Consider the following 25,661-nt stretch of genomic DNA (forward strand, 5'->3'; position numbering starts at 1 on the left):
CTTCAAATTGGAGGAGCCATGGAGGTAGTGGGATGTGTGTGCACAGGCGAATTTTAAGGGAATTTCTAGATCCTCAACTTCTATATGTACTTTTTCTTAAACTGATCTGCCCAAGGAAGTGCTGTTGATGAGGCCTCATGCTGTTTCTCCTTTCCTTTCCTCCCCTTTCAAAATCATACTCCTCTCTCTTTACCAAAAATAAGCATACTTCCCGCCCAGTCTAAGTCTTACTTGGGGGGGCTCTGGTTCCAGGTATAAAAATGCCTGGGGCACCAAGGGATGAAGAGGAAGTTGGCTGTCTTCAAAGTCTTTTGTTGTCAAGGCACCACAATCACCCACATCCATCTCCCCAAGATTTGCAATTCCATTGAAGTTTTGCTTTTTAAGGTCAGTAGTAAATTTATCAAAAAATTTAACATATGTATGGATGGATCTAGAGATTATCATACTAAGTGAAGTAAGTCAGAAAGAGAAAGACAAATACCATATGATATCACTTATATGTGGAATCTAAAATATGACACAAATGAATTTATAAGACTCACAGACATAGAGAACAGACTTGTGGTTGCCACGGGGGAGAGCGGGTGGTGGAGGGATGGATTGGTAATTTGGGATTAGCAGATGCAAGCTATTATATATAGAATGGATAACCAACTAGTTCCTACTGTATAACACAGGAAACTATATTCAATATCCTATGATAAGCCATAATGAAAAAGAATATGAAAAAGTATATATATGTATAACTTTGCTGTACAGCAGAAATTAACACAATATTGTAGATCAACTATACTTCAAAAAAATAAATTTAAAAAAATTTAACATATATATGTGGTTTTGATCAATTGCATAGTAGTAGTCAAGGTAACTGTAAATCACACCTAAAGAAACATTTTTAAAACTTTTTGAGCCTTATGTTCAGAAAGAATAAAAATAATAATCTCAGTCTATAGATATGTTTTCATGGCTGAAGAATATGGAGGGTCAATACAAGGCTTTTAAGCCCCCAAATATGTTACATGAGAAACAAATTCAATGAGGGACAATACCATGAAAATAACGATTTTGAGGGAAAAAGAAGTGATGTACAAATTCCAACTGCATTTCTTTTTTACTCTTTTTTTAAAAAAATTTTAAATTTTATTTTATTTTTGGCTGCATTGGGTCTTTGTTGCTGTGCGCGGGTTTTCTCTAGTTGCAGCAAGCAGGGGCTACTCTTCGTTGTAGTGCGCGGGTCTCTCATTGTGGTGGCTTCTTTTGTTGTAGAGTAGGGGCTCTAGGCGCACAGGCTTCAGTAGTTGTGGCTCGCGGACTCAATAGTTGTGGCTCGCGGGCTCTAGAGTGCAGGCTCGGTAGTTGTGGTGCACGGGCTTAGTTGCTCACGGCACGTGGGATCTTCCAGCACCAGAGCTTGAACCCGTGTCCCCTGCATTGGCAGGCAGATTCTTAACCACGGTGCCAACCAGGGAAGCCCTGCGTTTTTCAAATGGATGTTGGCAGGTATCCGATCACTTGGGGTTTTGTACCTCACTGGCTACATTAAGAAGAGCCATGTCGTGCTTTATCAAAATGCTGATATTTAGAGAAGCTATTGCTCTGTTTGTACCTATTTATACTTGTGGTGAAAAATTTTACATGTTAGCTTTATAATGTGCAATGTGGGTTCATGGTTAACAAGGAATTTTAGGGAGTTATGTGAGTTAAAATATGGGAAGAAGCCACTGCAATGAGAAGCCCGCTCACCGCAACTAGAGAAAGCCCGCGCACAGCAACGAAGATCCAACGCAACCAAAAATAAATAAATAAATAAATAAAATTTATTCTTTAAAAAATGGGAAGATCAGTGCTCTAAGAAACATTAGGCCTCATTTCTAGGTAAGTAACTGAATATCTGGGGTGAGGGATGGAGGAGGGACCAAGTGGCCAGGGAGAGAGTCTAGGCTAGGGGAGGGATAGATGTAGAGGCTGGTCCCCTGAGGGCATCTGGACAGCTCTGGACACTGTTCAAATGCAGGAGAAACTGAGGCAAGAGGCAGGCAGTGATATTCTGAAGGTCCAGCCCAACAGGCTGGGCCAAACCAGGGTGGGAGGTCTGTCCTGGAGATAGGTAAACCACAAAGTCCTGTATGCGAGAGGTGACGAGTCTGGGTTTTAACCAGGAACCATCCTCCACTCCCCAGCCTGGGGAAGAGGCTGGCAAAGATGTGTAGACTTCAAATAAGGACACTGGACTGCAGAAGAAGGTTCTCAAATCAGGGTAGGCTGACCACTGCAACAGCCAACCCCAGGATCTCAAAGGCTTAGTACAGGAAGGTTTTTTTCTCCCTCATGTAACAGTTCAGTGACTCAAGAGACCTAGGTCCCTTCCTCCTTAAGTCTCCTTCTCAGAGCATCTGCTGGAGCCAGAAGAAGGAGAAGAGGAAGAAGGGTAGATGGAGATGTTTGTGGGCCAGTCCTGAAGTGACACCCAGGATCACTCCTGCTCATGTTCTATTGGCCAGAATTCAGTTGTCTGGCCACACAAAATGAAAGGAAGGCTGGAAAAGGTGGTCTAGGTGAATGTCTAGAAGGGAAAGCAATGGGTTTAGTAAGCTGCTGACATAGTTCTCAGCCTTGTCATAGACCGTGGGGGTCTGGGCCTGGCTCTACATGTGATTAGCAGGAGCTAAAAAAAGATGACAGATGATAGATAGATAGATAGATAGATAGATAGATAGATAGATAGATGATAGATAGATGATAGATGATAGATAGATAGATAGATGATAGATGATAGATAGATAGATAAATAGATGATAGATGATAGATACATAGATGATAGAGAGATTGATGATAGATGATAGATGATAGATACATAGATACATAGATGATAGATACATAGATAGATGATAGATAGATAGAGGTATAGATATAGATGTGTAGCGTGGAGACTGGGGCAGGCCTGAAGGCAGAAGCTAACAAAAGACCCTTGGGAACCACCCACAACTTCTCATCTCTTTGTGAGCGGGAGCCTTCCCTCACACTTGCAAGGGTCAGACTTTCAGTACCAGTCAGCACATTCGTTAAAGTAAAGGTCTCCAAGATCCCAACAATATCAGAGGCAACAGAGTTGGCTTAAAATTGGTGATGCTTCATGAATTTTATGTTTATAAAATCAATCTCAGAAACACAACTTCGCTCATAAAGTGACCACATTCTCTCCGCTGTTCACTCATCCATAAAACAGGGATGTCACCAAAACATAGAAGAGGCTCTTGAATCAAGTATTTGCAGAATAAAAATGCACCCACTAAAATACACAGTATATAGTGACTCTATTGTAACACATCACCAGTGAAATCAAATCAAGCAACATTTTTTAATAATTCCTATTATTATTACAAAAGGCAAATATTTGTTGAATTCCTGTTATACTCTGCACATTGATCCAAGTGTTTTAAACGCATGTTCTCACTTAACCCTAATAACAACCCTATAAGGGGAGGTGTAGTTTGTCCATTTTGCAGGTAAAACTCAGGGCAATTTGGTCAATTTTCTATGGTCACACAGTAAATAATAGAGATGGGATTCAAGTCCAGGTTTGCCTGCTCCGGGCTCACCCTCCTAATTACTGCGATTACCTTTTGCCTTTGCTGAGCCCGTAGTTTAAGCCATGGAGTACAGTAGTATAGAACACAAACTCTGGAATCAGCCTTCCTGCCTGGGCTTAAATTCTGCTTACTTCACTTCCATGAGCCTGTTTCTTCATCTGTAAAACAGGAAAAATATTAGTAGCAATTTCATAGCATGAGAATGAAGTGAGATGTGGCAGGTACAGGGTTTGGGACTCAGTAGCTGTCAGCTTTTCCTATCGTGCCAGGCTTTGCAGGATGAAGAGAAGTCAGAGAGGGGCCTTTGGATGCAAGTCTTCACGGACTCAAAGCCCAGAGAGGCAGAGGACGCTCACCACCTTCTTTACTTGGGCCTTTCTCCTCCAATAGGGTCCTTTACATTTATTACCAAGAAGCCATGTCCCGACCACAAAGGCAAGACTTCCACAATCCCCACCCAGATCCTTGCTAAAGATGCCCAAAGAGACTTCTAAGCCACTGATTTTCAAAGAGGGAATGGGATTCCTGTGCTTTGAAGAGAAGAGCTTGGCAGTTGAAGGTTTGTTATGTTTAAATGGGAATGGAAAAGCCATCCCAAGGGCAGCATGTGACGGGCCCTGGGGACTGAGGGCTCGTGAGTGACTGGGCATCTACACAGCTGGGCTTCACATCAGTTCCTGCCATCCTAAAGTCACAAGTCTCTCCAGGCATGGAGAAGCAGTCATTTCCTCTAATAGATTTGAAGATGCAAAAATATAAAATCAGTTACTCAAAGAGAATCTTGCTAAGGTCATTGTACCTATTCCTCTGAGAAAGGAGAAAGTTGTTTAATGGTGCAATAGAGCCGACCCCTGACTTGTAGCTGCTTAAACTGGAAGGTGCCACCTGGATGGACGTCCCGCAACCTGTGGTCAAAGCTCTGATCTACTAGGGATGTCAGAGTATGAACCACACCCAGGCTGGGGCATCACCCGTTCTCTCGCCACCAGCCACCTACCCCTTCTTCTGCACAGAATTGTTTTCTGACTTCTTTGGAGGAACAGATGGTCTGAAATATTGAACTGGAAAAAGTGCAACAGGCACACACACATTCTACTCCTCAGGGCCCTGTGGCAGTTATTTATTGAGGGCCGATGATGTGCCAGAGACAATGCATTTATTGCATTAGTTCTCCCCACAACCCTCAGGGGTGGAGAGCTGACCTTCTCACAGATGGGAGACTTAGGTTTAAAAGGGCTTAGTAGCTGTTCAAGGTCACACACTCGCTAAGTGACAGATTTGAACCACTGAGCTCCTCACCAGAGCTCCCTTCTCTCCTGCCACAGATGCTGAGCTCCTTGGCCTGGACCGTGGCACATGAGCGCCAGTGTTTTGCGCTCCCCAGGTGATTCTAATAGGCTACCTGGGCTGGGAACCACCACTCTACATCAGCCTTTATGTTAATCAGGGGTTTTTATTCCATCTTGCATCACAGATTCCTTTGGGGGGTGGGGAAGCTACGGATCTCCTCTACAGAAAAATAAATGTTTATACACAAAAAGTTGCATACAGTTTCAGGTAATTAGGGACGTTTTGAAGCTTCTACATGGATCTCCCAAGGTCATGAACTCAAATTAAGGTCAAGTCTGTAAATCCTTGGCTCTAATTACTTGGCCACACATGGGACTTAGCTGTGCGCCTTTAAGAAATTCAGATTTCCAGGCCCCATCCCAGAGGTACTGACTCAGAATCACTGGATCTGCAGTCTTGTCATATGGTCCCAGGTAATTCTTATACATCCAACCAGAAAACAGTCTTTGGACTGGTTTTTGGGAACCACCAACTCTAAATGACACCCATTTGATGGATCAGAACTCTTTTCTGTCACTTCTACCAGCTACTTAAGCTCCCAAACCTTCTACCTTTCTTCTGTAAATGGAGATAACAATTGTCCCTACCTCATAGGGTTGACATGGGATTAAATAATATATTCCATGCAAGTGTTTAGCACAGTGTCTGGCATGTAAGTACTCAATAAATGTCGATTTTTCACTAATTATATAGTATTATTACTTTATCATCTAAGTAATTAATCTGTCAATGGCTTCTTTATGATAGAATTGGGAACAGAATCTAATTTCCAGCAGACTGTCAATAAAAGTAAAGGAAAGACAGGAAACAATCCAAAGTTTATTAAACATTAAGAATAACAGACAGATAAAGGTTTGGACTTATCAGCAATAAACACCACCAATACCATGGTGTACAATTACACTGACCTCAAGTGAACTTGTACCTGTTTAACAGATGCAATCTTTGTGGTGTTGCCAAAAGGATAACGGTTATTATTGTTATGTTCGGTAAGGTGCTCCAAAATGAAAGATTTTATGCCTTAACTAGTCACACACACACACACACACACACACACACACACACATTCCTCTACATACACTTGGCCCTCTGCAAAATGTACTCACTTTAGTTGCCAAATCCAATGCATCAAGATTGAAGACATGGCTTTGCTCATTTAAAAATGACATTGTTATTGTAGAGAAAACCTAGAGGAAGATCTTGGCCTTCCCAGTGGGGGCCTAGAAGCCCTCAGCAGGAAGCTGGCGGACCGAGAGCAGGTGTCTACCACCTTCTGGGATTGGTCTGATTAACGCTGATAAAGTTTGAGTTTTCCTAAAAGGAACATTAGGGGAATAGTGGATAAACTTCTTGCGTTTTACAGAATGACCTTTGTTTTACTTTGGGGTGGGAGTGGGAGGTTGGTAGGACTCTACTTAAAATTCTTCTTGACTCTTCTGAAAACAGACTCAAGACTTTTCAAATGTACTTTTAGAATTACTGTGAGTTCCCTCACACAACTGGTGAGTTGGAAGGAACCTCTGGGCTTTCTCATACAGCTTCCTCCCCACCCAATGCCAGAATTCCGTCTGCACACTCCTCAAACAAATGGTCCTCCTGCTTCAAAGGACAGTTTCACAGTGGTCTGTTGTATTTGAAGATGAAAGGCCTGTCACTATCCTGCCCGCTGTGGGTTTTGAATGGTCAAAAGTGGCCACTTTCTCAAGGGGAGGAAGTGATCACTTACCTCCCTCCCATGCCCCACCTATGTCCTCAAGGCGGCACAAGCAGGATAGGCTGACCAATTTTTGCCTTTCTTTGCAAGTCTAGTCAAAAGAAATGATGTGACCTTGTCAGGAAGTCCTAGGCCGCTCATTCCAAATCATGTCTAAATGATGTTGGCATAATATGATTTGGATTCATTTTTAATGGCCAAGTAATTAGTCTCTGAAAGATGCTTATGATGAAAAGGTGAAAAATTACAACAGGACTCTTTTAATAGCTTCAGTCTGCAGAACTCATTTGACCCTGGATGAGCCAAGTCATTCCACATTGGGCTGGGCTTCCCATACCGTTTAGCAGAACTGCTTTATTTACTAGTTGACTGCCCTGGACAGAAGGCAGTGAGTCCAGGGGTTGAGTGCTCATGTGTGTGGTGACAATGACCTACATATAAGGCACCTGTACAGACTCCCAAGTTTTTAAATTTTTAAGACGAGGTCGGTTTCTGAAACCTCCCCTGGCACGCCAAAGAATGTTTTATTATGATTTTCTGATTTCTTCTGCAGAAAACATTTATGATGCTCATTTGATATACACAACCTAATTTCAGAAAGACCAGTACTCAAATACAGTTTTTTCAGCTACCATTTTAAACGTCAATGAATTTAGATGGTCTTCAGTACAATCCTTCAACACTTCTCCACTTAAAGATGTCATTTGTTTCTGTTTTAGTGACGATTTAACAATTCTGCTGCAATTAGCCTCTTTACCTATAAAAAGGCCAACTCCATGCCCACTGGTTTCTCTGAATAACACTTATTCAGTTCTGTTTAAGTTTGCCAAAGGTCTTGTTTATTTTATTGGTTATTTACCTGAACAATGTATTTCAATTCCAATACTCTCCCATCTCCCATCATAATCTGTAGCATGGGACAAAATGGATACCTAGCAGGAATATTTTACTATTCAGATTTCCCAAGACTATGACACTATGAGAGAGGCATTGCTGATGGATTGACAAGGAGACCACCAGGTCACTAAAGAATTACATACTCTGGACACAGGAAACTAGAAAAATCCCACTGATGAAAGGGTATTTTAATCTTGCGGAAAATGTTTCTTTGCAACAACAGCAGAATCTCTTGACACAAGTTACTGAAACAAAAGAACAATCGTCTTTTAAGTCAAAACATCTATCAAATTATAAACCATACACATAGCACCAATATTAACCTTATACTGCGTAAGATGCACGTGCCCACAGAGGAGAACAGAATTGTTTGGGATGCTTGCAGTGATGTTCCATTCCAGGAACTCATAATTTTGAAGTGAACATTTTTGTGGCAGATGCTTTTCCTAAAAAACACAGTATCATCCAATAAATATTTGACTAACATCCATTTTGTGCTTTTGGGTGATGTTAACTGACTTCTTTCCGAGACCTAATAGGAAATAAGAAAGCTCCTTAGATGTTTTAGAGCAGGATTTGTCACAGCAAGCTTCGATACTGTTGTAAAATTTTAATTTAAAGCAGAAAACATGCTGATGTGTCAGTGATAGGCTTAAAATATTAAAGACTTCAGAAACACCCAAGCACTTCTTCTCTGTACAACACTGATGAATATATATCTTTGTTATATAATTTTAAAACATGGAATAGTTTTCCTTTTCTCTTTGCTATATATAATATATGTCTTCCAAAATACATCGTCAGTATTTATATCTGAAAAATACTGTACAAAAAGAACTTCCTATAATTACTCTGTATAAACATTAAACAATTTAATAATCTCCCCTTTTGGTCTACAGTAAATATTTAAATTGATTGGATTAACCACAGTTTGTGACAACACCATCCCCTTCTGAGATACACCAGTGTCTTTTACATTCATTTTTCAGAAGTCCACTTTGTAAGAGCACATACGTTCAAAAGCAAACAGAGAATAAGAAACATAAGCTCCAAAATCATTAATTTATGAAGCATTCAAAAATGACACCACTAGGAAAAAGGGTTTTACGAAACATCAACTTATTAACTTGACTGATTTTTAAAAACGACAAGGTATAATTCACAAAAACATATATATTACAAAAAATGGGGAAAACTGAATCTTAATTGAATTGTATTGACTATCAAGAGGGATGTGGAAAAAGTTAACTAGAAAATTGGGGGCTAAGGGTATGGGAAAGAGGAGAAAACAAAAGCAAACACATCAATGTCAAAAACTGTTCCAAGATGCATTTTTTGGCTGTATACTGATAAGTTAACCCCTCGTTCTTAGACCTGGCATTTCCCTCTGCTTCTCTGTCCTGGGGATGTTCTGGGCATGCTCAAATGCATTACTGTAATTTTTGTTTTTTAAAAGACAGTGAAATTCTTAGGTAGGGAAAATATCCTACGTCCACTAGTAATACTCAGGCAGCATGCTCTAGCGTACAATAGGATTATTGCTTTAGGTACAGACAGTGCAAAAACACACTCTGTGTTCTATAATAGTACTCTTACTTGCCGGGGTTGGTAGAGTTCAAAGGAAACTTAGTAGACAGCAGTAAGTAAATATGGGATCTAATAAATCTAAACAGCACTTTAAATTTGAAGACGATTATCACCAAAACTGAAGATAGGAGGGAAGCAACCTGTAACTGAATGGAGCTGCAGTGTAGTGCTAAATTATTCTGTGCACCTTATTAGCATGGTAACTTACAGATTAAACAGAAACAAGAGCTTGTGGTCTTGAAAACCGAGATCTACTATTTCACCAGGGCCCTTCTTAGTGAACCCAACCAGAGGGTCCTGGAAGAGTAGGTAAGTGCCAACATGAAGCCACGAGGAAAGGGCAGGAGTGGAGGAGGAAGGGGGTCAGGAAACCCACGAGAGGTCTCCGCAGTCCAGTAAAAACATGGCACCTTTCATTTTGGAACTAAAAGACGATGGAGGTCTATCAAAATGGCAAGTGCAAAGGGACGTGCACGCACACGCACACACACACACACACACACACACACACACACACCCCCGTTGACCACACATGAGCACAAGCACATACACACACCCACGCCAAAATGTGAGTCCATCCTGTTGATGCGTCTGGTAAAGTGCTGATGTCAGAAAGGTCGGTAGGTGCGGTGCGATCAACCAGGAGACCCCTGTCCGGGGCCTGAGGCCGCCCGCGGACGCCGGCCTACAGTGGCCCATGCCGGGCCTCGTACTTGGCCAGGATGTTCTTGCACTTGCCCAGCTCCTTGCGCAGGTCGGCCACCTCCTGGCGCAGCGCCGAGTTCTCCTTCTCCAGGAAGGACGCGCGGATGGCGATCTGGTTCTCCTTGAGGCGCCGCGCATCACGCGAGCGCTTGGCCGCCATGTTGTTCTTCCGGCGCCGCGCCCAGTACTTGTCGTCCTGCTCGGGGCGGGGAAAACACACACCGACGCGGTTAGACCTCGGCCCGCGTCCCGCATCCCCACCGGGCTTCCCACACCCGCCCCCGGCTCCGGCTCCGGCTCCGGCTCTGCGAGCCAAGGGCACCCGCCCTTCGCCGGGCCGCCTCTCCAGCCCAGCAGAGCGCACGTCCCCAAGCAAAGCCGGGCCTCCCGCACTCCCTGAAGGACAAGCCTAACTCCTTCCCTCTCTTTGCTGGAAATGTTAAACCTTTTTCTTCCCTGGGAGCGTGCTTTCCTGAATAAATTGATACAGTATTGTTGGAAGGCGACCTGGCAGTATCTGCACCGTGCCTCTGGGCTCGCACCCTAGCGCAGTCCTCACGCACGTGCGCACACACGGGCACAACATTTATTACTGCAGCATTGTTTGTAATAGAAAAAAAATGGGCAAAACCCCCAAATTATCAGGAGCTTTAGTAACTACATCATGATAGATTTACACAACTGTTAAAAATAATGATCCAGCTGAACCAGAAAGATGCTAGCGACATATCACTATGTGGGTGGAAACAGTGGCAATTTGCAGATCAATAGGTTCCTCATCCCACTTTGGTTAAAAAATTATAATAGTATATATTCATAGAAAGAGGCCCAGAAGATTTATACGCAGCTATTAACAGTGGTGGCTTTGGAAGGGGTATTGAAGGAGGGAGCCAAGGAGAGAGGTAGGATCTTTCACCTTTTATTTTATATCCTTCTGAACTACTAGAATACTCTATAATGGGCATGTATACTTTGGCAATTAAAAACAAATAAAAAAATAAAGTTCCACCTGCCATTGATCAATATACTCATACTGGTGGCTAACATTTAAATAATTTACTCTAATTTCCTGTTTAACTGTTTTCTAGGCTGTCTTAGCCTAAGTGATGTTTAACTGTGGTCAACATGAAAGCAATCCCTCCTTCCCCCCCGCCCCCATCACTGCTTCCTCTACCAAAAAAGGGAAAACATTCCTAGGAGGACTAAGAAATGTTAAGTCTTCTTCCATTTATGGTGCCACCTGGTGGGTTTTGCAACCCCCTTTTTTCAACAACTTGCAACAGTAAATTCCTCAGTCGTAGCAAAGCTAATACCTGCAGTTATGTGCCACCCAGAACAAGTGAGTGGGCCAGTTCTTCCCCTCCCCCAGGATTCCAAGAGGCATTTGGCACTGGAGGAGGTCACATGGTCTGAGGCCAAGGCTGCGAGCAAAGTCCAAGGTCAGTGGTCTGCGCCATCCCTGCCATTTACCCTGAGCCAACACTTGCCCAGCACAAAGACAGGAAGTGTGAGACAGAAGGCATATGCAGGCACCTTCTATCTGCCCTTCACAAGCTAGTACTGTTCTCTTATTTATAAACCACTCCTAGCTTGCTATACATTTCATAATAATATGTAACAAAGTGAAAAAGGTGATCTTCATAATAGCTAGTACCAGAATTCTTCTCAGAGAGGAGGCTGTCCTTTGGAAAATACCTGGATAATGAAGCTTGGGGCAGGATTTGTTGCTTTCCTTCAGAAAGGGCGCAGAGGAGCAGGAGGAAGGGGAGAGAGACTAGGGTGCTGGCCCAGAGAAGCTGGGAGGAGCTAAGAGAGCACAAGACTCCACAGGGGTGAGACAGCCTAAGGCACATTAGCAACAGTGAAACCTCCAGCTCTGATGGAAGTTGTCTGCGTTACTTTGTAAGCCCCAATTCCACCCCCTTGGTCAATCAGTGAATCTGCCATACTCATCAGTGTTCCCAGGAGTGTGGTTTCCAAGATGATTTGAAAGAGGGGTTGGCTTAGGATGTATCAGAACCTGCACACAGGGGCCGGGGAGTGAAGGGGTACATGAGAACAAGGAGAAGCTGTGTGCGGTGGGCAAGGAGGATGGGGAAGAGGTACCACCATAGGCCATGGACTTGGTGGTTTGTGACCAGGTCTTAAGGACCAGGGGAGTCACCAGCTGACCTCAGTGTAGCAACCAATTTCTGAGCTCTTCTCACTTCTAAGGTGCTTTCATTTCCCAGCCTCACCTGTCCACATGTGCAGATGAGCTAGGAAAGGTGTGGAATGGGGACCATCTCAGGTGGGAGGGGAGCTGGGAACAGGAGTGGCGCAGAGGCTGCAGAAGGCAGGCATGATAGGAGGCCTGTCCCAGACGAGGAAAACCAGCTTTCCCACCTTTGTCAGCACAGAAATGGGGGGCGGGGACAGAAGGATATTGCGTGGGGCTGATACATCACCTGTACCCTTTCCCTCTATCTCCCAGGGGCAGATGCCATCTGGCTACAGAGGTACCCCTACCCGGCAAAGAACTCCTCAGTCCAGTCCCATCTTCTGAGGGTCTGGTGTTTGATGACACCTCTGCCCAGCAGGCCCCCCCGACATGTCAACACTCCCTTTTTCTCACTTGGGGGCAGGAACAATGTCAGGAGTGGCTCACCTTGGAATCCCCAGGCCCTGACATAGGACCTGGCAGACACTAGCATTTGAAAAATATCTGTCAAGTGAATGAATGGATGTTTGAAAGACACCCAGTCGATTAAACTGATTCTCAGCTAGGAATCGGTATGCCACCCCTTCATCCTCCTGGGGCTGCCCGCTAACCCAAATGAATGGCTCCGGAGAGAGAGTGCGCGCGGCGGCAGAGAGGGCCACTTCACTCACTCGGTCTGCTCATCCAGGGCTGGAGGTCACCTGGCCCAGCTCAGTCCTCCTGCCACACGAGAAACATCTTACAGCTCTGCTTCTTGCTTCACCATGGCTCATGCTCTGGGGCCTGAGACTTTACTCACAACTGAAGGAATCCAGGGACACCTGGCAGGACAGTGTTCCTGCCTGCTCTCCTCACTGGCACGTGAGAAGGCCAGGCCCAGCCACGGTGGCAGTAACATGCATAACTCCAGCACAGACGTTTTTCACGTGGCCTCTTTGTTGCTGAGGTTACCAGGGTAATTAAGTAAGCTTGCTCTTGGCTTTAAATTTGTAAATCTGGAGACCATGTGCAGGTCTGGCTGGAAGTTGTCTCTACTACTCAGCGGCATCCCTTCAAACTTGCCTCCATTCAAGAGGAAATCCCTACTGAATGGGCTCCCCGGTTTAGTTTAAGAGGCAGGTTCCAAAATGCACACAGAATTGTATGGCTAAGAACACAAGATGAGGAAAAGCATCTCGAAAGAAGCTGAAGGAGCTGAAAGAAGATGCCTAATCGCCCAGGACCTAAATCCCATGGGGCCCCTTTCTTACCCCATCTTAGTCTAGCCATCGATTCCCTGACTAGCTTCAATTTTCTGGTGTTTTTACTATGCACTTTCCTCTTTTGTTTCTCAGGGTGACAGCTATTGGTTTGTCACCCAAAGGCTCCCGATGTAGCTCCTGTCAGGGCCAACGTGCTTCAGTGACCTTTCTGGAAGCTAGCCGACTTGGGGACGAGGCTGGGCCTTACACTAACTAGCAGTGCTCACCTCTACCTTTCTGTGTCTCCGTTTCCTCAGTGGTAAAATGATCACTTTGGCCTAATGAATCTCTGAGGTCCCTTTTAAAACCCGACATTTTATTTTTTAATAAATTTATTTATTTATTTATTTTTGGCTACATTGTGTCTTTGTTGCTGTGCGCGGGCTTTCTCTAGTTGCAGCGAGCAGGGGCTACTACTCTTCGTTGTGGTGAGAGGGCTTCTCCTTGCGGTGGCTTCTCTTGTTGTGGAGCAAGGCCTCTAGACATGTGGGCTTCAGTAGTTGTGGCACACGGGCTCAGTAGTTGTGGCTCACGGGCTCCAGAGTGCAGGCTCGGTAGTTGTGGTGCACAGGCATAGTTGCTCCGCGGCATGTAGGATCTTCCCGGACCAGGGCTCGAACCCGTGTTCTCTGCATTGGCTGGTGGATTCTTAACCACTGCACCACCAGGGAAGTCCCAAAACCCGGACATTTTATGATTCTGCATCACTGAAGGTAATCTGACGTATTGGATGACAGCAGTGACTTAAATCTGCCAGGTACTTTTTCCTCCAGTGCTCTTTGTATATATGAAAAGCAGAAGTAAATGGTCTAAATCAGTTCCAGGACAATGTCCCAAACTCCCATTTTCCCAACAGAAGTGTCTCTTCATGTGAACCATATTTAGGTTTGAGAAACGGTGGTCAGCAGTTAGAAAATTATGTGTTTCCAGTGCCTTGAATGTATACAATCATATCTCTATTGTCCATATGATTGGAAAGCAGCATAAACACAAAAAATTCGAAGCAATGGATAATCAAAAATGGTTCTATTTTGGTATTAGTAGGCATGGTGTAAGTTTAGAAAGAATTCTCTTCCTAAGGTATCATTAAATGTGTCAGATTAATTTTAAGTTGTATCTGATTTCCTAAGGTAAGGCTATTTTCCTTTATAAATAATGTGTGCCTTCAACACAGTAGTGAAAAACCAACCCCAAATTAACCTTTTGTTGAAATACTCAAGTGATCTTTACTTGAGACACAGAGTGAATATTACTTATAGATAGTGTCAGGGAACCCACCAGCTTCCTTAAAAGTCCCACCCTAGCATCCAAGGCTGGCAATGTGGAGAGAGGTCCTGTCTCTGGCTGTTACTCCCTGAGGCCTACAGAGAAATGGAAGCAGTTAATTAGTGTTAAATTCCCAAAGGAAAGGTAACCCTTGGAGGCCATGCGGTCCAGATGCCCTTCCCAAATAATTTTTTTTTTCTTTTCAACCTTGAAAGATCCTGGTTTGATTTTATTAGGCTTTCATAGGTTTCCTTGCAGATAGTAGTGTGTTTGCTTCCTTCATGGGCTGCAAAGCACTCCATTTTATTGCTTTTCCTTATATCTGTGCATTATCAAGATATGAAAGGCGTAGTTCAGAAGACACCCAGACAGGAAGCAACTTGCCTCGTCACATGCCAAGAAATGGGATCAGAAATCACAAGTCTTTGTTCACTAGCTTGTGTGATTTTCCTGGGGTCACCCTTTTTTTTTTTTTTTTTTTTTTTTTTTGCGGTACGTGGGCCTCTCACTGTTGTGGCCTCTCCCGTTTCGGAGCGCAGGCTCCAGACGCGCAGGCTCAGTGGCCATGGCTCACAGGCCCAGCCGCTCCGCGGCATGTGGGATCTTCCCGGACTGGGGCACGAACCCGTGTCCCCTGCATCGGCAGGCGGACTCTCAACCACTGCGCCACCAGTGAAGCCCTGGGGTCACCCTTTTAATCTGCCTCTTGATCCCACTCTCCACTTGCCCACAGCCTAATCACCAGTTCCAATTTACCTTCAGATCATCTGGGATGAAGACTTTGCGAGCTTTCTTAATCATGGGCTGTGGCTTCAGTTCTTCCTCAGAGAACTTGCGTTTGCGAGGGTCAAACATTTCCTGCCCGGGGATGCTGGAGAGGGCAAGGTCGGCCGGGTCTGGCTCATAGCCCACCGGGACCTGGATGGTGTCAGGGTCAATGGGGCTCGGAGTATTGCGGTTGGCTGGCAACAGCTGGCCTGGAACAACACAGGAGTTTTAATTCATGTACATACACTCTATGGAGGCCCAGGAGACAGCTACTTGATGATGCTCAGGATGAGGGGCAAGAGTCTCAAACTTACTTAAATGTGACACTAACATCGTTCCTGAGGCACAGCAGGCTGAATGGCTTTACTCATGTCAGATCAGGGAAAACAAGGACCCACATACACAGATTCACAAACTAAATTAAAAAATACATGCATTCATTCCGTCCTACAACATATTCATGAAGCACCAACTATGTGTCAGGTACTCTTTTTTACCTTTAAGGTGTTTTCCAGGTGAGTCAGGGAATCAGACCAAAACTAGCCAGTGAGATATAGTGAAGGGATGAAAGGAAACCACACGTGCTTCCAGAGTGTGGGGGGAAAGGACGTAACCCGAAGCAGGTTAGGGAACACTCCTAGAGAAGATGCTTGGTATAGCGGCGTCTTGAGACACACAGTAATTAGCAAAAAAGGTAATCCAGGGACAAATACAAGAGAGAGGGCTGCATTTTTGAGGAACCGCAAGTAGTCTTGGGTAGCTGTATCAGAACACAAGATGGAAAGGAGAGAGGCATAAATGCAAGAGACGTGGTCAAGGAAGGCGGGCAGTAGGGATGTTATAAAAGGCTTTGAATGTCACTGAGGGGTTCTGAGCACTGAAGTGATAAGCAGAGCTGAAGTGTGGAAAGAAGTGTGAGGAGTGAACTGAAGGGGGCAGGACTGGAGACAGGAGATAAGCTACCAGGCTGTGGTGCTAACCCATGTGTGCATTCGAGGAATATAGAGCAAAATGGAAAAGATGCAATGGAGATGACCTAACTTCCACTTGACGGTTCTGCAAACCAAACCACTGAAACGCACAAAGGTCCTCGAAAAAGGCTTGACTGCATTTCGGAATAACAGACTGCAGCGTTTATGTGGGGAGCTCTGAACCTCGACTTCTAGTTTCATTTGAATTTTACAATCACCCCTTTCACGCCCAGAGAATAAATGAGAGGATACAGCTCAGCTTGGTTTAGCACACGTCCTCTTCTCCCTCACTGCTGAAGGCTGGACGCCATGTGGAGTATCCTGTAGGTGCCATTAGAAACTACCCCGGGTTGAAGGGCAAAGCCAGCGACTTGCTTTCTGGCTAACCTGTGAAACCAGGCTTGTCTGTTTTCCGGAAAGGCCTGGTGGGGAGCTTGCAGAATGAACGTTCTGGGGACCTTTTGGTCCCCACTCTGCTTTGAGCTCTCTTTGTATCCTGCTTGCCAAAGAGGAAGAGATGGGTCCCAAGGCATTGGCAGAGGATGGAGATTTCTCATTAGCCACGCTCAGTTCAGCTCCAGCTTCTAGAGGCTGCTGAGTTCTGCACTGGATGGTGTCAAGCTAGATTTGATCTTGTGCCTCTCGACATTGCCTCCGAAAATGGACCATATCGGAGTCAAACGGGTATTTTACTTTCCCTTTAGAAACTCTCTTTGAACTTAATAATAAAGCTACCCAATGCCCTCTCAGTTCAACCACCACGCCCCATGCGTCACCCCCGCATCACATACACACACCCACAGGTAGATACACCCTCTGCTCCCCTCTGGAAGCATCTCTTAATTAATATTTCCCAAATCTAATTGCTCAAAGTTACTTCAAGTTCTTCCCTAGTACTTCAGTATTCTGTCAATTATGTGGTATTTAAATCCCCTTGATTGATTTAGACATGTTAAGGTTTACACACACACACCCCTCCTCTACCAGACCACATGGTCTTTCATGTATTCTCTATTTTATCCTCACCCCACTCCTCATGGTGGTGCCTACTTCAGAGTTCTGCTTCTACAAAGAATACTCCTCATTTAATGGGGGCCCTCTGAGATGCTGGGCGCTGACATTCATTCATGAACATTCTAACAATAACACTTCACATTTAGGCAGAAGCTTTATCTGCATTCTTTCTCTCGAGCCCTTTCTTCCAATGGAAGTAGGTCAGCCCTACCTGCAGCACAGAGAAAACCTAACTGGACCACAGACGAGTCAATGGCTTTCAATAGCTTCCCCAGCATCACAGAGCAACCAGCAAAGGACATGAGAAACACAGCCGGGTCTCTTTTCTCCCAAGATATCCTTGCATCATCTTGTTTGTCTATATTTTCTACTGTATTAACTCTGCTGGACTCATTTTTTCCCCTTTATTCCTAAATGTCCACAGTATCACTGAGTAACAGGGAGGAGGATCTTTATTATTTTGCCCTACCTTTTGTGGATTTGCAAATTTTTAATATAAGAATTTTCAAGTTAAGAATGCATCATTACATTAATTTTTAAAATTACCAAAGATGTTCATTGCAAAATTTCAACAAATGCAGAAATGTGTCTCCCTTGCCCCCAATCTACCTTGCTGCTCTTCCCAGAGGAGACCACCCTTAACTGCTTGGTGTGAACCTCTCAATCCTTGGTTTTTACATATAAATGATTTAACCCAAATAGGATTATACTACCCACAGATCTTAAATTACTTTTTCAATATACCAGTATACCATATGCAATTTCCCATGTTAGTACAAACAGAACTACTCTGTTCTTTTTAAAGGGTGAGTAGTATTCCACAGCTTGGATATGTAGCAATTTACTTAATCATTCCCCAACGGAAGGATTTTTAGGTATGTGAGTATTTTTATGGGATGTCTAGAAGTGAGACTGCTCATGCAAAAGACATGTATATTTTATATTTCTAAAAGCATTGCTGAATCTTATCTATTTATAGTTGTACCAACATTTCTACGAGTGCATTTTTGTACAATTAAATATTAATTTTTAAAATGTTGCCAATCTGATATCTACAAATATCAGTATTGTTGAATTTACATTTCCTTGTTACTAGTGAGGCTGAGCATCTCACATGTCTATTGGATCTATTTCTTCTCCTGTATACCACCCTCTTCATATCTTTTGCTTCTTTTTAAATGGATGTTGTTGCTTATTCATTTGTAAGAATTCTTTATAGAAAGAACTTTTTATAGACGATGGATATAATCCTTTCATCTGTTTTATTTGTAGAAAATATTTTCTCCCAGACTGTTTGTTTTCTAACTTTGCTTATAGAGTTTTGCACTATTGACGAGATCTTACACTGTAATATGGTAATAATGTGTTAAAATTTTCTCCTTTATGGCTTCTAATTTCATACCTTCTCTATCCCCAAATTACATTATATGCATGCACGTAAACAAGTATGTATGTATACATATACACGTGTGTACATACGTGTGTCTACATATATTACTCTATACTTTTCTCTAATACAACTATAATTAATTTATATTTTTAGGAGTTTGAATCACCTAAGATTTATTTTTGTATAAAGTACATGCAAGGGGCTTTACACAGTATTCTCCAAGTGTCTTAATATAATGGTAAGTAAGGTTTGATATTTGATAGGGCAAGTTCTTCCCTCTTTATTGTTCTTTTCATAAAATTTTATTCAGTATTCTTACACTCTTCTAGATGAATTTCAGGATATATTAAGTTATATTTAAAATTATTAATGGAATTTTTGAATGAAGATTGCATGAAAGCCACAGGTTAATTTAGGGACAACTGATACCTTTTAAATATTCAATATAACCTTAGTATACTCCCCATTCTTTATTTTTTGTTCTTTTTCTTACATCTTTAAGTTTCACAGTTTTCTTCACTTTAAACTTTCACATTTTTTACTAAGTTTATCCCTTCAATGTTTTCTCATAGTTGTTGCTAGTGTAAATTTCCCTTGTTAGACTTACTAATTGCTTACTGCTGACATATAAGAAGCTACTGGTTTTAAAATTCTGGGTTTATATCCAGCCACTTTACTCCCTTATTAGTTCTAATAGTTCTAACTTCTCTGAGTTTTCTAGGTAAATAATATTTTCTGCCTCTAGAGACAGTTGTTGCCTCAATGTTTATAATTCCTACCTAAAAAAACACCTCACTGCACTGGCTGGGCTCTGCAAGGCAATAGGTAAAAGGGATGAGACTGGAGGCCCCTTCTTGTCCCAGACTTTAATGAAAAAACTTTTACTGCTTCATATCCTTAAGGTCTATTATAGAATCCTAGCAGATAACAGTTTGACAAGCTAAGGCATTTCCAACCCTTCCAGCCCTACTGCACTGAGAGTTGTTTTTTTAAAATCAGAAATCACATATCAAACTTCCTCAAATGACTTTTTTAGTATCTGTTGAGATGATCATGTGGTTTTTTCCTGTATTTGTTAAGTCTGAGCTTGGTATTTCTCCAAGGCTTTCTTTGAAATATCAGGGGTGGACAGGATCAACCCCATGGTGTAGACTCTGCAGTTTGCTGGAACATTGTTTTCTTCTTTTTAAAAGCATCTTAATGAAAGTCACTTCCAGGAGAGCCAAGAAGGATTTCTGGTGGAAAGGGTGGAACAAAGGGCTTAAATCTAGAAGATTAGAAGTTACCTTCAAACCCAAAATTGGCCTCCACTTTTGTCATAGAGTAGGCAAGCCTAAACCTCCAAATAGCATAACTGAAGATAGGATGTTTCTTATTCTTACCTACTTAACGAGAATTTAGCATCTCATGTTCAATTAGCTGATTAGCTAGAAGGCATCAATGAATGGGTACAGCCACAATCTGTGTTCCGTGTCCCAATCTCAAGTTGATGGTTTATTTCTTTAGTTTATGGCTGCATCAAAGTAATAAACTGTAGCTACATTTACGACTTAACCCTCAAGACTAATTACAGCATCTCCAACCTTTCTGATGTGCTCCCCATTCAGGAAGCTAAACACAGCCGTACTGTCAGGACAGACACCATATCCTAGTGTTACCACTGACGAGCATCAGCCAGCTGATGAACAGTATCCTCTATAAAGAATGCTGAGAAGAGAGAAAATGATTTGGTTTTGGCCAATGGGTTCTCTATTAGAACTGATGGGTGAAATTCCTTGTGATTCAGTTTGGTTCATGATCTTCCTCTCCCTTCCGTAACCAGTCTGTGGTCTGTTTGCTTCTCACGACCTCTTTGACCCTAGAGAGTCATAATTTGAGTTTGAAATAGCACTTCTGACCCTCTTTGCACCAACTGCTTTCAGAAGAAAACCATCATCAGGGCTCCCTTCACTGCAAAACACCCTGCTTCCGAGAATCCTTACATTACAGGGTGCCAATTAACTGAGAAGACTGCAGTAACACTCGAGGGTATGTAAAGTGTTACCATACTAGGTACAGAGTTTAATGAAATAAAGGCCTCAAAAGTACACCCTAAGGATGCAGGCTTTCTGAACTCTGAGGATGATTTAGCTAGTCTCTATTCCAATGGCAGGAACCTGTTAACTTGTCCAACAAGCACTCTGCAAAGGCAACAATGTCCTAATGGCCAGGGGTCTCATCCCTCCCTCTACCCACGTCCTGTTCCACGTGACTCTGCAGTTCCAGGCTGAGTCTATTTCCCCACCCCTTGAATCTGGGCTGGCCTTGTGATGTGCATTGGCCGACAGAATGTGGCAGAAGTGACAGAGTGTCAGTTTCGAGGCTGGGCCTAAAGAGGTTTTCCATGTACTGCTGCTTCTCTGCAGCACTTGCTTCACCACCATGTACATGCTTGGTCTAGCCTCCTGGGGGGGTGAAGGGCACGTGGGGCAGGCCAGTCTAGGTCAGCCCAGATCACTTGTTCCTGAGGTGTGTGAGTCCAGCCAAGATCAGCAGAGCTACCTGACCAACCCACAGCGATTTCAGATGAATGAACAATAAACCCTCATTTGTGTATGCTACCAAGTATCTGTGAGTGTTTGGTAAACACTGTCATGGCAATAGATGACTGATCTACAAGCTGAGCCAGTATATTTGGGGACATGCTTATACAATAACATTAATATCACAGTAAGGTTTTAAAATGTACCGGGTAGTGGTTAAGCTGTGAAGTGAGTCAGACTTAGGTCTGATTTTTCATTCCACCACCTATACGGTATAAACTTGGGTGTTTGTGAAAAAAGGACCAGAAAGAAATATTCTGCATTTCCGAGTAATAAGGTCTGTTGTGAGGACAGGAACTACTGGTGAATTTTTTTTTCCTTTTTTTAAACCTACCTCTCTTAGTTCCAGTTTTTTCATCTGCAAATGGAGATTACAATGCCTGCCTCATAGGGCTGTGTGAGAAGTGAATGAGACAAGGTATATATAGAGTGCTAACATAATGCACAGTGCCTGGAAAGCAATCAGTAGTCTCCATATAAACACAAATATAAAATATAGATACTGTGGGGAATTCCCTGGTGGTCCAATGGTTAGGACTCAGCGCTTTCACTGCCATGGCCCGGGTTCGATCCCTGGCTGGGGAACCAAGATTCTGCAAGCCGCAAGCCAAAATATATAGAGAGATAGACAGATACTATGATCCCAGATACTTTTGAAAACATCAGGTAAAAAGATTGCCTCCTCATCCAAGCCGGCACGGTCTCTCCCTTGAGCATCTCTCCACATCCTCCTAACTGCTCCCCCTCCTTCCACTGGAGTCCCCACAATGCACTCTCCACACAGCCACTGGGAAACATTCTAAAAACAGAAGCCTATGCAGGTCACCCCCTACCTCAAACCCTCCAAAGGCTTTGCACTGCCACACATGAAAACACTCAAGGCTCCTCCTTACCCCACATGCCCAGCCATGCCGGCCTTCCTTCTGCTTCTTACCTGCCCTAAGCAGGGCCCCCCCTCCCCCAAGGCCTGTGTCCTTAGTCTTCCCTCCACCTAAACACTTTCCCCCTGCTCTCTGCCTGCCTGGTCCTTCTGCAAGCTTTAGACACCAGTTCAAATGCCACATCTCCAAACCCTCTGACTTTCCTCTGCCCCAACTCACCACCTATCAAACCACCCTGTTTCATTTCCTTTGCAAAATTTATCTCCCCGCCAAATTATCTTTTGTATTTGTTTGACCTTTGTCAGTGACCTCCTTCCATTCGCATGTAAGCTCCAGGGAACGGGGACCTTGTCTTCCTTGCTGCTGCATCCCTGGCTTCTAGAAGGAGCCTGCATGGAGAAGATGCTTAGTACTAACTACTGAGTAACTGGAGATAAACACCCCCGGTTCCTAACAAGGACTGTTGTGGGGAACAGGGACTATTTTTTCTTTTTATTTGTTATATTTTTTCAAATTGTCTATAATGAGCAACGTTTACTTTCAAAGACAGAAATAAATAAAAATTATCCTCTAAAAATGGACTTTGCTTCACTTTGCACATATATAACCTTCAAGAGGCTGTGTTAAATACTGTCAAGAAAAGACCATTCAAACCCCCGAGAAAGGAAGAAGAGGAGGAGAAAGAAAAGGCTTAACCAAAGATTATATTAGAAAGTGTCCTTCTCAACTCCAGTGGCTGGGAATCTGTCATACCCCTGAGACTTTTCAAGTGTCCTGAGCCTCACTCAGCTGATACACTGACTTCAAGGCAAAAACAAATCCCCCCACCGCCACCGCCTCTCCCTCTCTCTCTCTCTCTCTCTCTCTCTCTCTCTCTCTCTCTCTCTCTCTCTCTCTCTCTCTCTCACACACACAAACACACACACACACACACACACACTTCATTTGTGCCATATTCAGACAAGGTGCCCAGTAAGTGCTGTCACTGTGGAACAAATACACTGAAAGGTCCTCTATAAAGATTGCTTTGATCAAAGCAGCTCTTTTCCAACAACTCTCTCCACACAGTAACAGGCTGTCAACAGAAATATGGGTAAGGCACAGCACCAAGGAGCCAGCCCAATCCATTACTTGTAAACATTAGGAAGGGTCTGTCTGTTACCATTTACTGAGAGGGTGAATAAAATGCAGTCCCATGGGCTGGCAGACAGGCCTCCCCTGCCCGCTGAGTAACCACTGTTAGTCACAGTGATGAGTGGCCGGGAGAAGCACCCCCTCGCCGAGGCCCTGCCAGTGTATCACTTCACTTAATCCTCAAGAGAGCTGTGTGAAGGTGGAATCATTAGTAACCCCATTTTCCAGACAGCTTAAGACAAGCTCAGAGAGCTAAATGATTTGCCCAAGGTTGCCCAAATAGTAGATGAAACTGAATCTCACCTCCCAACTCTTCTGATTCTAAAGCCCAAGTTCTTAATCATGTAAATGCTTCAAAGGAAAGCAAGGGACTGTGTGCTTCTCAACTGAGAGTTTTGCATCAGGACCTGCGTCTCCTGGCCTCAAGTACAACGTTCCACTGACCCATCAGCCCGCCCCACATTTTATGGATGAGGAAGTGGAGGGTCAGAGGTGAAATCCGCCCCCAACACCCATACACAAAGTCATGCAGCCAGAAAGCTGGCGGGAGGTTGGTGGAGTTCAGTCTCCCATGGCCCACCGGGTTCCTGGGCAGCAGATGGTCCCCCAAGGAGGCAGGAATGCCTCTGGCTATGGACAAGAGCCCCAGGAACTTAGGGGCAGCCAGCCACCCCATTTCCTTTTCCTCCCTTCCCTCCTCCACTACCTCGGTCCTCCTGAACGGCGAGCTCCTGCCAAGAGCACTCCTTCAATGACAAAACAACTAATGACCCTCAAGGCTAGGGCTCCTGTCAACACTACATCTCACTCAGGCATCTTTAAAGAGCTTCTGGATAGCCAGAGACCACACCTCATTTATTCTGTTATGGGATATGGCTGCAGAGGCCACGTCATGGGGGAGGCATGTTTTAGGTCTATACCCTTGAATTATCAGTATGCCAATTAATACTGGGTCTGGGTTTGGGCAGAGACAGCTGGAACACTGTTCCAGGCTCCTGCTCTGGCCTTCGTCCCTCACTTTGACCCGTCCTGGGAGATGGCCCGGTTCATCAGAAAGCACAGACAGACTTGGACTCACGGTGCCTTTGCCCCTAAATAGCTCTGTGGCCTGGGGCCAGCCACTCCACCATGCAGTCCTGCTTCCTCCTCTGTCCGCTGGGGCCGGCTGGGATGGGCAGGATGTGGGGAGGCCACTCGGGGGCGGGGCTGTGGAGTCCGCACGTCCCTCCCTGAGCCCCCCAGCACACACCTCCCTCCAGCTGCAGCCCAAGAAAAGCCTGCTGGACGTCACCGAGTGTGACCTGTGTCCAGGACCAGCACGCTGCTCTGGGATCGTGCACCAGTACCCAAAATGGCCCTGACTTGACTTGGCAGCTCCTGATCTGGCAGAGGCTGGGACTGGATTAGCAAGGCCTCTCATTCCAAGGGTGTGGATCGGCGCGTGTCTTGCCAGTGGAGTCAGCAAGAAACCTGCCTCCTTGAGGTGAACTTGAGAGGCGAGAGCAGAGCGGCTCAGAGCCATGCCCGCTGGCAGTCAGTGACATGGGGCGGATCAGTTCCATCCAGGGGTCAGGGCACGTGTGGGCCCCTTGGCCACCACACCACTGTCCCCAAGACAGAGCAGCAGAGTCCCCTCCACCTGCTCTCCCCGGGGCTGAGAGCCTCTCCCCACTGCTGTCACAGCGCCTCCGTGTGCAGACAAGTAATAGGGTGGCCAGAAATGTACTCACAGTGCCAGAGACCAAAGCTGGCGTGAACTGGATTTCAGATCTTGCGACACTGACCCCCACCCCTGCCCCGCCACAGGTGCGTAGGGAGTGTCATAAACTGGAAACAAGGTGCACTGTCCCTCCCCCACACACACTCATGTCCCTGCACCGCTCCACCCCAAGTCATGGAACATGCGTGGCTGCAGAAAAGCAGGCCTCCTGGTTCCCTCTGCACTTGTAGGAAACGCAGGTGGGTGAAGACCTGGGAAACGCAAGGTTGAGTCCCACCAACTGTCCGCTTGCCCAGTCTTCAAATGCTCTGTGCAGCAGCCATCCCTTCTTTTTTATTTCATTCTTATTTATGTATTTATTTATTTATGGCTGCATTGGGTCTTTGTTGCTATGTACAAGCTTCCTCTAGTTGTGGCGAGCGGGGGCTACTCTTCGTTGCGGTGGCTTCTCTTGTTGCGGAGCACAGGCTCTAGGCGCACGGGCTTCAGTAGTTGCGGCACACGGGCTCAGTAGCTGTGGCTCACAGGCTCTAGAGCGCAGACTCAGTAGTTGTGGCGCATGGGCTTAGTTGCTCCACAGCATGTGGGATATTCCCGGACCGGGGCTCGAAACTGTGTCCCCTGCATTGGCAGGAGGATTCTTTTTTT

The 25,661-nt window shown here is 44.6% G+C and overlaps 1 protein-coding gene across 2 annotated transcripts in view; it reads right to left on the reverse strand.

The window, feature by feature from the left end:
• Positions 1–5,752: 5,752 nt before the first annotated feature.
• HLF (HLF transcription factor, PAR bZIP family member) overlaps positions 5,753–25,661 on the reverse strand; it is a 30,141-nt gene continuing 10,232 nt past the window's right edge. The window contains exons 3-5 of one of the 2 annotated variants that reach the window (XM_007110936.4): positions 15,310–15,530; positions 9,698–10,042; positions 5,753–8,086 (exon numbers count right to left, since the gene is read on the reverse strand). In XM_007110936.4, the coding sequence (XP_007110998.1) occupies positions 9,827–10,042; positions 15,310–15,530 (437 nt within the window). In that variant the 3' untranslated portion in view covers positions 5,753–8,086; positions 9,698–9,826. Of the gene's footprint in view, positions 8,087–9,697; positions 10,043–13,617; positions 14,065–14,565; positions 14,649–15,309; positions 15,531–25,661 lie in introns of those variants that run through there. The other variant, XM_028499198.2, reaches the window with a different exon arrangement.

The sequence above is a fragment of the Physeter macrocephalus genome, chromosome 14 (genome assembly GCF_002837175.3).
Source record: "Physeter macrocephalus isolate SW-GA chromosome 14, ASM283717v5, whole genome shotgun sequence".
NCBI lineage: Eukaryota > Metazoa > Chordata > Mammalia > Artiodactyla > Physeteridae > Physeter > Physeter macrocephalus.